We start from the raw sequence: 12961 nt of genomic DNA on the forward strand, positions 1-12961 counted from the left end.
TTCGCCTCCCAAATTTGAGGAGAACCCTACAGAAGCCTTGCTTGAGTTGTATTTTAGCTGCCAGTTGTGTATCAAGCCGGTGTGTAGGGACCAGTGTGTGTGTTTGTTCCTCGACAGATCAAGCCAAACAGAGCTCTGGAGAGGTTTTGTGTTAATACTGTCAGCCTCCGCACACAGAAAGTATAACAGCTGCTCTGTCCTTAGTGCTGTTCTACTGTAATCATTGGTACAGATCATAAGCATTTAGTAGTAGTTCAAAGTCTATTTTCAAGTTGTGAAATGGTTAGAGTGAAGTTATAAAATTTAAACAGGAAAACATTTGGTTTTGTGCAAATTGAAGCCAGTGTTGCCTGGACTCTTGGGTGACAGTATTCAATACAGGTAAAATTATTTTTGATATTGGTGTGCGTGTTCAGAGTTTTCACGTGCCATGATTTTTATGATAGTCCCTACTGTTGGTACAGCAAGATGAGATTTCCAAGGACTGTTATGTGTCTGCTGCTTTGCTGTCCAGGTGTAAGGTAGTTACAGCTGTGGAAATCCTGAAAAATGGGAGGGTAATGAGTGCTAGCTGCGGCGTTGGATCATAGCAATTTGTGTTAGAATTGGTGTATGTTGTGTTCTGAAATACTTCAAAGTATTGAATATGTAACACATATAATGGAGCTACCGTGGGAGTGTGTAAGGTTTTAGGACTATATAAAATATCCCTATTTTAATAGTTACTATATTTTAGTGGATGTGTTTCATTCCAGTAACAAAAAAAGTACCTATCTGATGAAATGTGCTGACTGGTGAGATGAGGGGACTAACATTCAAAAGCTCGAGGGGTGTTTTGGTTTTGTTACTGCTGTGCTTCTGTAGATAGGAGAGGGCTTCACTCTCCATGTCCCACCAGCCAGCAAAGCTGGTTCAAGAGGTGCTTTTATGTTACTGAAATGAGTTGCCTGTTAAAATGCAGCAAGCTGTTCCTGAAATTGCAGTGCCAATGTTTGTCCACCTGGTGGTGTAAATCCACGAATCTACACGAGGGCTGGAAGTTTGCAAGTATCTTCTGACTTTGCAGTAGAGCAGCAGAACACATGGATAAAAAGAAAAAAATAATTCAACCAAAACTTCCAATTAATGTAATTGATTATTTTTTTAAAAAATAGTTTAGCCAATTGCCAAAACGCAATGTTACTTTGAAACAAGGTAAATATTTTGAGTTCTTTATGGCTTCAATTCAAAAGTCTTTTCCCAGTTTCCACTTTTTAATTGTTTTTGACAGATGAAAAATACCACAGCCCTAAACCAAGCAATATAAGGAGATTTACAAACTTAAACCTCAAGAGTTGAGGGCTTTTAAAGTCTGAGGGAAGTCTGCAACCCTCAGCTGTCTGGTTCCTTCCATGTGCATCTCTTGGACTGTTGCGGAGATTGATGCTTGTCAGCTGAAAGAACTTAATTGCTGTGCGAGAGCAACGTGCTGGTCAGGAGGGGTGCTGTGCTGGAGAGAGTGTGCAGTCACAGGGCTCATACCACCAGGTAGAGTGCTAAATAGTCAAGACAGCGTGGTCTGGTCTCTGCTGCCCTCAGGCACACCAGAAGGTCAACTGGCGAGAGGTCCCTCATGGTGTTAATCCTACCCAGAGAGGTTTTTTTTGGCAAGAGGTAGGTCACCCAGAGATGCACAGCGCTTTGGCCTCAGTGGTACCTGAGTGCTTGTGGGTATCAGAGGTCTCGAGCTGTGTGACTGGTGCCTGCCCTGCTTGAACAGGTTTGTCTACAAAGGCAAGGTTGCGTAGCTGTGCTTCAGGTTAGCATGCACATCTGGCAACCTCAGCCCCTGGCCCAGAGCTGCCCGGCAGCCCTTGACAGGGCTGGCAGACCTAGCGTGGGGAGGCGTCCTCAGGTTGCTGCTGCTGTTGGAGAAGACAAAGTGCCTGGTCCAGCTGTGTAAGTGACAGTCAGTTTGCTGCAGATACGTGTTGTGATAAGAAGAGTGAAAGAAAAAAGCCTCTGAAGAGAGGACTTGGTGTTTGTCAGGCTACACCCTTCACCCATGTGTCTGCAGATATCCAACCTGTTTTAAGTTCTGCATTTTAAACCTCTAGCACTAAGACTCTTCTGTCTAAGAAGGGCGATTTAGTCTCTAAACCCTCTTGGTGTCTTCCCCAGAGTGCTTGTATTGAGAGTGTAGCTTGCTCACAGGATGCGGCTTGAGGGAAGAAAGAGGCAAGGGTCAGGCTGAGAAAAGGATGTTGGCATGTTAACAAGAAGCAGAGAGGGAGATTTGGGCTTCCTGTGGCTCCAGGCAGCTCCTTCAGGCCTGCCTTCAGAAGCAGCCTTTTCATCTCGCTGCCCTTCATGCTGCCCTTCAGTGGGACAGCTTCCCAAATATGGGCTTGCTGACTTTCTGACCAAAATAGCGTCTGCGTGACAAAATGCAGCACCACGGAACGTAACCTTAATCCAGGCATCATTGTGTAGCAAGAGACAGGAATTTTGTGAGCTTCCACAGCGGCTTGGTGTCAGGTTTGTTGTTGTCTGCTGCCTGCACACAGGGTGTTCCTGCAGTTGATCACCTATTGCATTTTCTAACCCTGTGACAGCTAAGTCCACAACTTTCCTCCTTGTGGTAGAAGTTGTCCCTGCGCAGAAGGGAAAGCTGCAAAGGGGAATCTGTGCCAACATGGCCTTGTGTCTTCATCCTCTTTCACTTGCCTTGTGAAATCATATAAGTTCTGTTGATGAAGTGAGACTGAAGATCCGTTTTGGGAGGATTACATATACAGAGCCCAGGAGACAGAACTGGCAGCTGTGGCCCACTTGAAACTATTCCCATTATGCAGACCTCTGTCACTTTTGACATGTAAAAACTTCAAAGCTCTTATGATTAAGTCCTTGGTATCCTGCAGGAGGCCAATGAGCTTGAGGGCATTTCTCTGCTCAGTTACTGCTCTACATGAGGTTATACATTTCATGCTTGCTGCTGCTGTACGTCATACTTGCTACAGATGATCTCCCCTTTGCAATTAAGAGGACTTGGTATCAAGTTCCAGTTTGGCTCCTTTCTTCCCTTTGACTAAGAAGAAAAAAAAACGGAGCAAAGGGTGTGTAACCAGATACTGAATCAATTTGGCAAAGGTGAGCCATGGAGCTGAGCCGGCGAGCAGAAATCAGCACACTGCAAAATGCTCTGATGGGGCAGAGTATTCACTGAGGATCTTGATGTTCACGGTGAAAATGAAAAGTAGGGCTGGGTATGTGTTGCTCTGTCCCCCTTTACCACCTTTCAGTAGTGTGTTCAAGTAAAAAGCAGTGAACAGAACCCAAGTTTCAAGGCTGTTGCAGGTGTTTCTACACAACAGGGGCTTTGGCGCAGTGAGATGTTTGATGCACCTGAGCTCACCTATTGCCGCTGCTCTGGTGGCAGATGTATGACTGTAGGTGAGATGCAGAGGTTTTATTAGGGGGATGCATACAAAATGTCCTCAGATCTTCCTCTCATAGCAAAGTTTTACTGGGGACTGAAGAGAGGCCTCAAATACACTGGGAAGCTGCAAAGCAGGGTAGGAATTAAATCTACTACCAGCGAAAGCAAATAGATCAGATGGCCTGAGAACTGTGGCTGTGTCTGGTTGCACTGGCTGCTGTCACCTACCAGCACAGCTCCTGTCTCAGCTTGGGGGTTAAGATGACAGAGATGAAGGGACTGTTTTAGAGAGCAGGAAATGGCTTTTTCCCTGATTTTTAAAAAAATGATTATTTCAATGACTTTTTTTTTCCCCTAAAAAAAGTGCATGTGGAGATGTTTCTTAAAGGCTTTGGGCACCAGAAGTTCATGTGCAGGGAAAACTGCAAATTTGTTTGGAGTTGTGTAGATACGTGGACTCCTTTAGGTGGTTTTCATTCATCTTTGGCACATCCCCTCTGTGGAGCCTTCAACCAGGCTGATCCTGTACTGGTTACTGTTTTTTCAGCCATCTAACCCACTTGCTGCCCTGTCATGTCACGTTGCATTCCTAATGCAGTTGTTCCCGTGTTTTAGCCAACACTGAAATCCACCCACAGCACCCACACCCCACAGTGTTTATTGTCTTATCTTGGAAGACAGTCAGTGTGTTAAGGCAAACGGGTCTCGCAGCAGTTTTTCTGACTTCATGCAGAGAGCGTGCTGACCTGCTGGCACCTCTGGTCTATGGACTAAAAAAGCCCAAATAGCACCAGTGTGTCTGCTCTTCTAGGGACAAGTTTCAGCTGCTACAAAACCATTGTCCTTTCTCTCCAGCCACCACCTTTCCTGTTTTACTCTTGGAAAAGTGTGGGCAGCCAGCGAGGTCGTGGCTTGCTGCTGCCTGTGCCATTGAACCAAGGGGGGAGAGCCAAGGCACGTGGCCAGGTGGCTCTGGAGTCATCCATTTCCCTGGGGTCACAGCAGAATCCAAGCTTCCTCCAAGCCACCAAATTGACTGAAGGTAGGGAATTAACCTTATTTCTTCTCTTGTTCACCCTTCAGTGAGCCAAAGGCTATCGGTAAGCAGTGGAGAGTATCTTGGAGATGTCCTTCTTGGATGTTGGGACAGAGGAAGATGATGGGGCTGTTGGTGATGCCTGCTGAGATGTGATGTGAACGTGTGGTGGTGGGTTGCCTGTGGACTGAATGGGGAGACCTGGTGTCACCTTGGCTCATGGCCAAAGCCCAGGTGTTTTCAACTCTGTGGAGGTTCCCAGGCCTGGGGTATAATGTTTCAGCTGTGTCCTCAGAAGCAGCTCTCAGTGGGAAATGACTTCTGCTGCTACACTGGGGAGGTGGAAAATTATTATTTTTGATCTCTAGGCTATGGATTCACTGGAAGCAGAAGATGGTAACACTCAAGAACATTTCCTGTCACAGGGTTGTTTGACCCAACACATTTCTGTGTCTGTTGGCTTCAGGTACACCTGCAAGTTCTACTGAATCAGTGGGAACTATGGCACTGGGGGCTTGGGACCCTTGGGGAGACCCCTCTGAGCAGTTCACCCAGATGTTTGCATTAGGATTGTTCCCAAAATATCTTGGGTTTTAAGGAAAATCAGCTGCTGTAGCTGACAGGGGTTCATTTCCTCACTTTCTCTGATGTTACACGCCCTGGTTGGGCAAAACATTTGGTGCTCATCATCCAGAGGAAAGACACAGCCATATCCTTCCAAACAATCTCTCATGCCTGCTTTTACCTCAAGCCTGTTTGGTCTGAATTACAATATTTCATTATTGCTACAAATGAGAGCATGTTATATCAAATACAACTGCTCAGGGTGTTATTTCCACGGGGGGGGAACCAAAACTGATTCTGGGAAGAAAGGCAAAAGGAGGGTGCAGCAGGCACGGGGGCATTGGCATGGCAGCATGCTCGCCCAGGGTTGAGGGCAGCATTGCCAGGGCTTGCAACCGACACAGTCTCATGCCTTGCCCTGCCAATGTTTATTTTGCTTGGGTAAATGTTTGATTTTAGCAACACGACTGCAATGCGTGAGCTGTGCTGGGGCTGTAATTCAATGGGAGGAGGCAGCTATGTGCCGGGAGAGCTGCTAATGCCGCAGGAATGCCGCACTTCCTTGGGACAAGAAAAGATGGTGCCCAGGGCCCTTGGGGACAGCACAGCTTGTCTTCCTCAGCCTTGCTCTCCTCCTGCACCTGGGGGCTGAGTCCCAAAGCAGGGTTATGCCTTGCTCAGGGCCCCTGTGGCCCAAATAGACATGATTTCTGAGGGAAAATTGGGTGTTTCTGTTTTTGCAGCGAGGCTCCCATCCAGGGCTGCTGGAGGACCATGAGGTGCTGTGGGGCTGGTGCCGCCACCTGCTTCCTGCTAGCCTGGGTGAGATGGGAAGGAGGCACCCAGTCCAACTTAGGAATAGCTTTTATTCACATTTCCAAAGAAAATTGAGGTCTTCTTTCTGCATGTGCTACAGGATGGCCATCAGGATGGCAGGGAGGAAGAAGGGGTGTCCTTTCAGGACAACCAGCACAAGAGTGGGAAGGAGAGGGACTGTCCCTCTCATGGATTTCAGTGGTGGCGTAAGTGGTTGTTAATCCACATTTCATTGCTAAAATGCTGCCAATGCTCCAGTTAAACCAGCAGGCACCACCTGAGCCTGCTCACCATGGCAGGGGTGAGGACATGCAACATGGCAGCTTCACAGCGAGCGCCCATGGCCCCACTGGCCAGGCTTTGCTGCTGAGCTGGCAGCAAAATACCTCCTCAGAGGTTTAAAGCTCCAGCTGTGAAGTCAGCTTGCCAGACACAGCTTGTGGGCTCTTGACACATCCCCAAGGAGTGGCCCCATTAGTCACTGGGTATGTGACCAGGGTGAAGGTCTTACTAAACCTCCAAGGAAGAACCATCTGAGGCACTCGGTATTAACGCATTTTATTTTCCCAGTGGCCACCCTTCTCAGCACTGAGTCTTCATGCCGGTAGCCAGGGGACTTAGCCAAGGAGATGAGATGCAGAGCTTGGAGGGGTTTAGGAGATTCAGGCTGTCGATCTGGCCTCAGATTTATTCAACTCCCTTCATAAACTCCAGGAACTCTGCCAAGAGGAAGACATTGGAGACAAGGGGTGTGAGGTGGGACCCAAGTGCCCTCACAGATGCCAAATGCACTTTTGGCAGCTTTCCCCAGCCCTGTCTCCTTTTCCATCCCCCCAGTGCATGAGAGGCTGAGGGGGGATGGCTACCACTCTTCTGACCGTGGCAAGGACTCCTCATGACTCCCACTGGAAATGTCACTGGAGCCCAACATCACCCTTGGCTGCCACCAAAATGCCAGAGGTGAGTGTCTGGGGAGGGACATATCAACTGGCTCAGCTCAGAAATGGTCTGGGGGTCATTTCAGCAGCACCGCATTCAAAGATACAGCCCTTCGGAGACGGTGCTTGTGTTTAGGGGGCAGGAGGGGATAGGCAGGTCTCTGGTGAAAAGCAGCATTGCTTCAGTGCAGGCTGGCTTTCACATCATGGGACAGTTAAAGCAGTCCCAGGCCCTTGCTACCATTTCACAAGCGTAAGAAACCCCCCATGCCTGTGCAAACACTGGCTGTGGTCAGGCGTATTGCCCAGCACTGCCTGTATGAGCTCATGCCCGTCCAAGAAGGTAACCAAGACCATGAGAGCTGCCTGGGGTATGCTCAAGGGCTCACAACCAAACTGCATGCAAGAAAGAGTCCTACCATCATAGTCAATCCTGCCATCATTGTTTTTATCACCATCTCTCATCAGTTCTTCTATGTCATCCTCAGTGATGGTCTCTCCCGTTGCCTGCAGCATGATCTTCAGTTCCTCAAGGTCGATGTAGCCATCAGCATTTCTGTGCGAGGAACAGACCAACACATTGGGGAGGGGGAGCCAGGGCGGTTGCTCCGCTCCCACCACCCTGCCATGCTGCGGTCGCAGCTCTTACTTATCAAACATCCTGAAGAGATCTGAGAGTTCCTCTTCAGTTTTTCCTTTGCTGTCATCTTTCATACACCGGACCATCATAACAAGGAACTCATCAAAATCTACAGTGCCGCTGCCTGCAGGCAGAATAAATGCTATCAGCTGGTGCTATGGTGGGTGGACAGGCAATGCCAAGTGAGAGATCACACTTCCCTTTAGTAACCAAGGTCCAAAACTCAGGAGAGCAGCTCTGCAGCAAGAGGCAGCTTTCAGGACACTGGAGTAAGTGACTGAGGCCCTTGCACCCTGATGTCATCACTGAATTTTTGCCTTTTGCAGTCTTTTTGCCAAGGCAAAATGAACCAAAAGTCCTACTGGAAGCACCGATGAATGGAAATTCCTGCTATGGAAATACCTGTCCATCTCATCCAGAAGGCAGGTATTCATGCACTGTGTTTTTGTGCCAGCAGTACACTACTGACACAGCTTTTTTCCTTTTTTGCCTGATTTTTAACTGCTTTTTTTATTTTCTAGTTATTTAGTATAGTATTTCTGCCCAACTTGCACACAGTGGATTTCATTATGTGTGATCACCAGTGCACTGATTTAATCAATATTGACAGTTATTTATGTGTGTATGTGTGTGTATACTTGAGCAGTGAAAGACTTGCCCGATGATAAAATCCTTTAATTGTGGCATTTCTGAAATGGCAGTTGCTACATTCAGCCTATATTTTGTTTCTTAAATGTATCTGTGCAAATTCAGAGTACCCCCCAAGACCAATTCAAACAGTCTGATCATTATAGGAATAATATTTTTTTATAGTTTCTCTTTGTCTGGAAATTTCCTAAAGGAACCATGCTGGTTTGGTGGGTATTTAGTGTCCTTCAGAATCACAGCATTGCAGGATGCTCTCCACAGGACGTAACTGTCCCCAGCATGGATCCTGCCAGCACTGCACAGATGCTGAGTGCTCCCAATCCGCACCATGCCCCCTATGCCTGCAGATGTGAGGATAATACTTGGAAGAGTGGAAGAAACCCAAGTCTCTCACCATCCTCATCCACCTCGTCTATCATCTCCTGCAGCTCCTCAGGGGTGGGGTTCTGCCCCAGCATCCTCATCACCTTCCCCAGCTCCTTGGTGCTGATGCAACCGTCCTCTGCCCCCAGCACGAAGATGTCAAAGGCAGCCTTGAACTCTGAGGAGAGAGTGGAGAGGAGATGTGGGGGGTCTTTCCCCGCACCTCGACCCTGCAGGCAGGTGGCCCCAGGGCAGGAAGCTCATCCCAGGCACAGCATCCCCTGCCCATGCACCCCAGCACTGCCTGGGCATGGCGTGGTGGGGACACCTGGGCAAACACAGAGAAACTGCTTTGCTTGAAATGCTGGTGGATCAAAACCCCTGGGTCATGCCCTGCTTTGGCCAATCTGGCCAAAGCATTTTCTGGGGTGTAATTGCTGAGGCAAGCTAGGCTGCTGGCTGGGGACCTTGTCTTTAGGCTGCGGTGTCAGGTTAAAGATGCACCTACCATTTTTTTGCTCCTCTGTCAGCTGCTCGACCTGTAAGGAAAACACAGAGACCAAGTCATTTTTCCTTGTCAGCATCACTGATTGTTAAGAGGACATGTTATTTGTTCAACAGCCTTTGCAAAGGTCAACCAAGCCTCACAGCAGCCACCCTCATGGACTACAGGATGTACAACCAGTGGGGTTTTGACACCACAACTTTTTGTAGTCTAAGAGACGCTTCCCCTTAAAAAAAAAAAAACCTATTCCCAACTCCTTTGAGGTGAGCATCATTTCTCTAGAGCAGCAGCGTCTGATACGCAGCAGAAATAGCCTTTGCACAAGCAGGGGAGACCCACAGGAAAAAGCATTTGTCTCTGTCAACCATTTGGGTTTAATTTCTTGTTGGTGGCAGGCTTCACAGTGGGGTATGAAGTTGTTTTTCAGCCCTACATTCAGGAAACTCCCTGCACTATCCAAAGCGTTGATAGCTGGTCTACTTCCATCTGAGTCAGGGTTTATTACAAAGGTTTCTGCCTCTGAAGGGAGCTGCTATTCCCTTTAGCCTGTTTTGGGTAGCTCCCTGAAGAAATGGTCCATGGAGCCATTAGACATTAGCTGAAATGGCGTGGCAGATTGTTCCCAAACCCTACCCTAATTTGTTCCCCACAGACGATCAGTGGGAGCTTATTAGTTAGCATGAGTTAATGAAAATAATCAATGAGGAGACAAAGAGGAATCCATCAGCTCTGTGTCATACCTTTTTAAGTGCATTTCTCTCTTTGGCTTTATTCCTGCCTGCAGGTACTGCTTATCTAAAATTGCTGACCCCACCACTGTGTCCAACTGCCCCTTTGGTAGCATCCATGAAAACGTTGACTTTTCCATCCCATGCTGGTCCACAGCCTCCCTGGAGTCAGCCAGATATGACCCCCTGCCAGGACTGCCTCTGGTCTGTGCAGAGGGGGCCTGACCCCACTAATGTCTCCTTCCTACCATGCCCAGGGAAGCAGTCCCCAACACCCATCCATGCTAGTTGGGGCAGAACCTCGCAACCCAGAGTTGTGCCACCCTGTCTTTGAGGGAAGGCTGATGCTTTTGTCCCAAAGAGCAATGGTTTTGCAAAAGCCAGCTGGAAATTCTTCCTGCCTGCAGTGAGAGGTGAGGAAACTGCTGTTTCTTAGTGGGACAGAGCCGGTGGGAAGCAGGCAGAGCGCCTTATCCCACTCCCCACGCAACAGGAACAAGTCAGAAAGCGCTAAGGACGGCGGCAGGATTGCCATTGCAGGAGGACACCCAAGTGCACCGTGGCCCTGGTGCCACTGACGGCAGGCAGGCAGCTGCAGGCCCTTCGTGGCTATTGTTTGGGCACAGCAAGGGCAGCTGCAACATGCCCTTGGCCAATGTCCACAGCCAGCGTCCTGCCACTCGGGTAACATGACCCTCTTAGTGCATTCACTATTTATAAGCCCGGGTGAGAGAGGTGCTAGAGATAAAGATGAGCTTCCCCAATTGTTCCCAGGCTTTGGTATTTATCCTTGCATCCCTTTATCTGGACACTTGTCCCTGGCACTGTTCTTAGCGCTGCTTAACAGAGCCTAAAAATGTTCCCAAAATAGCTTTGTGTTGCACACCCTTATCTAGGCATGAGTGGGCAAGATGAAAATCCATTGGGTTGTCTGGCTGCATGTAGGGAATTTGGCATAAATATAATATTAATATATGCCATCAGCATGCAGCAAATAAAAAAAATGTTCACTTTTGAAGTTTCCTTGACTACTAAAATGATAGATGTGGAGCTATGCTGTATGTAAATTAAATGCATTGTAACCATAGAGTGACACTTTTATTACAGAGATGTCTCTTGAGCTGTTTATAGTGCCCTCTGGCCACGGGTGCTGTGTGCAGCTTTATTCCTCTTTTCCCTCCACATCATTGCAGGGACAGGTTTCTCTGGTTGCGGTGTGGGAAGACAAGCACTAAGCTCACAGCACTGCAGCAGCTGTGGTAATGCCAGGTCTGCTGTATTTTGCTTTTATCAGCTCTCCTTTTCATCCTGTGTTTCCATTCAAAGTCAGACAGGGGAAGGTGAAGGTCTTGAATTTTTTTTCCAGGTAAATGTTTTCTTACAGTTAAAATCTTGGGGAATAGATCCATGAAAAAGCTGTTTGTCTCAGCTGCGCCTGGCTTAGACTTCTTTTGCCTCTGTAAAGGTGCTGGCAGTTAATGCCCAGGACTTGAACCCCACATTTACCAGCGTGCCCCCACCTTCAAACCAGTGGCAAAATCCTTATGGGAACCCATTGGGTCTTTTGCATGGCTCATTTCCCTGGGCAAGGGCTCTATGTTTGGGGTAAGTTTCTGAGGTAGGAATTTTGGGGTTGTTCTCTGTTGCTGCACTTTCTTTTTCTCAGCTAAATTCCTCCGTGGTCCAACTCTGCTGAAGCCCGCAGGCTTCAGGTAGGGATGACCTTCACCTGTGGATTTTTGCCCATTTCTGAGGCAGGGATTTGGAGAGGGGCTGGAGCATGCAGGTAGGGAACCCTTCTTTTTGGGGCTCTCTGCCCGTGCTGTGAGCATGCTGTCCCAGCTGACAGGCAGACCCTTTTGGCTGTGGGCATTGCTGGCTTGCAAAGCATTTCAGCCCTTCTCCCTAATTACAGGCATGGGGTTCCTAAACAATACGGAGAGGACCTGTGCCTTGAGTCACAGAAAACATATTTAATTTTTTAATTAAGCTTTTTAGCTTAATTAAAAGAGGTCTGGATTTTCCTTGACTTTACAGGTCACATTTTTCTCCCTTTTGGAGGTGTTGGTTGGGGGACTTGGCATTTTATTGTACAGCCTTTCCTAAGCCTTTTCACACTATTGGGATCACTAGGGGGGTTCCACTTCACAAGGTTCAGGGCTGACCAAAGGACAGGAGAGGTGTGAGCATTTTGGTATTTTCTTCAATCATGTATCAAGCACCATCTGTCTTCCCTCTAAAAACCTCAGAATTAAAATAGGACTTGTATGGTGTATTTTTTGTGCCCTTGGTTAAAATCAAACCTGATCAACTATATATTTAAAAAAAAAATTAAAAATCACCAGAAAGCTTTTATTTTTAACTCCAGTTATGGAAGGGACACAGTAGCAATCCACACAGTCCAGAATCTATTTTCATCCTTATTCAACTCTCATATCACTGTCTGTCTACATTACAAAATAATGCAGTGTTCTTATTACAGACCAAATAGTTTGGGTTTACACAGTGAGTGCAGCATGCAGCTGTGTAAGTTAAAATAGCCATTAGGATGCTCTGCGTTCCCCAAGAGCATAGCTCACATTCTGGATTTCTGCATAGCAGATATCAGGAGCGGCAAAGCAGGGGAGGATGTTTGGAAATAACTTACAAAAGCTGAAGGTTTTTTTAAATCTCCCAGAAAAATATTCAGCTAAGTAAGGGGGAAACGTAGCAATAGCAGAATTTTAAAGCACCATAAAGAAGAGGGTGAGGTCTAACCCATACAAATAATGTTCATTTTGTGGGAAACACTGCTCTGCTTTGTCTGAGCTAAAACCAGCAGCCACATCTTATACTTTCAAGATTTTGTTGAGATTTATAACATCACCTATGGGCCATTTCCCTGCCTTGCAGCAGGGAACCAGGACAGTAGTTGTAAATAATTTAGCAGCACAGTTGAGAGTTTCACACTTACAAGAGGAGTGTGAAACCTTCACAGCCATCAGTGGGAAAGGTCTGTGTCCTGGATGATGATGTTGATTAAAAGTTGCCACCCTATAATTATTTCTTATTTGCATTGCTCCATTGAATTAACACTGTCACAGCTTTGGGAAATCTACTATAAAATTCCCCAAAACCCTTTAAACCCCCACCTCCCAAAACCACAGCCCCAAAGGGAGGCACTTACCGCTGCCTTATAAATGTCATCCATGGCTGGAGAGAGTGGGTGAGGGGCCGGGGGACGTCAGGGTCACACTCCACCGGTGCTGCCCCCGTGAGCCCGGCTGATATAGGGGGCTGCCCGCCCCGGGGGATGTGACCAGCCC

The 12961-nt window shown here is 47.5% G+C and overlaps 1 protein-coding gene across 1 annotated transcript; it reads right to left on the reverse strand.

Moving 5' to 3' along the window:
* Positions 1-6376: 6376 nt before the first annotated feature.
* On the reverse strand, positions 6377-12961 carry TNNC1 (troponin C1, slow skeletal and cardiac type). Its single transcript, XM_074836383.1, has 6 exons — positions 12823-12961; positions 8932-8962; positions 8455-8601; positions 7422-7536; positions 7192-7328; positions 6377-6553 (listed from the first exon to the last, which is right to left on the reverse strand). Exons 1-6 carry the CDS (start codon positions 12844-12846, stop codon positions 6522-6524), a joined length of 486 nt encoding a protein of 161 aa, XP_074692484.1. The 5' UTR covers positions 12847-12961; the 3' UTR covers positions 6377-6521.

The sequence above is a fragment of the Strix aluco genome, chromosome 11 (assembly GCF_031877795.1).
Source record: "Strix aluco isolate bStrAlu1 chromosome 11, bStrAlu1.hap1, whole genome shotgun sequence".
Classification (NCBI taxonomy): Eukaryota; Metazoa; Chordata; class Aves; order Strigiformes; family Strigidae; genus Strix; species Strix aluco.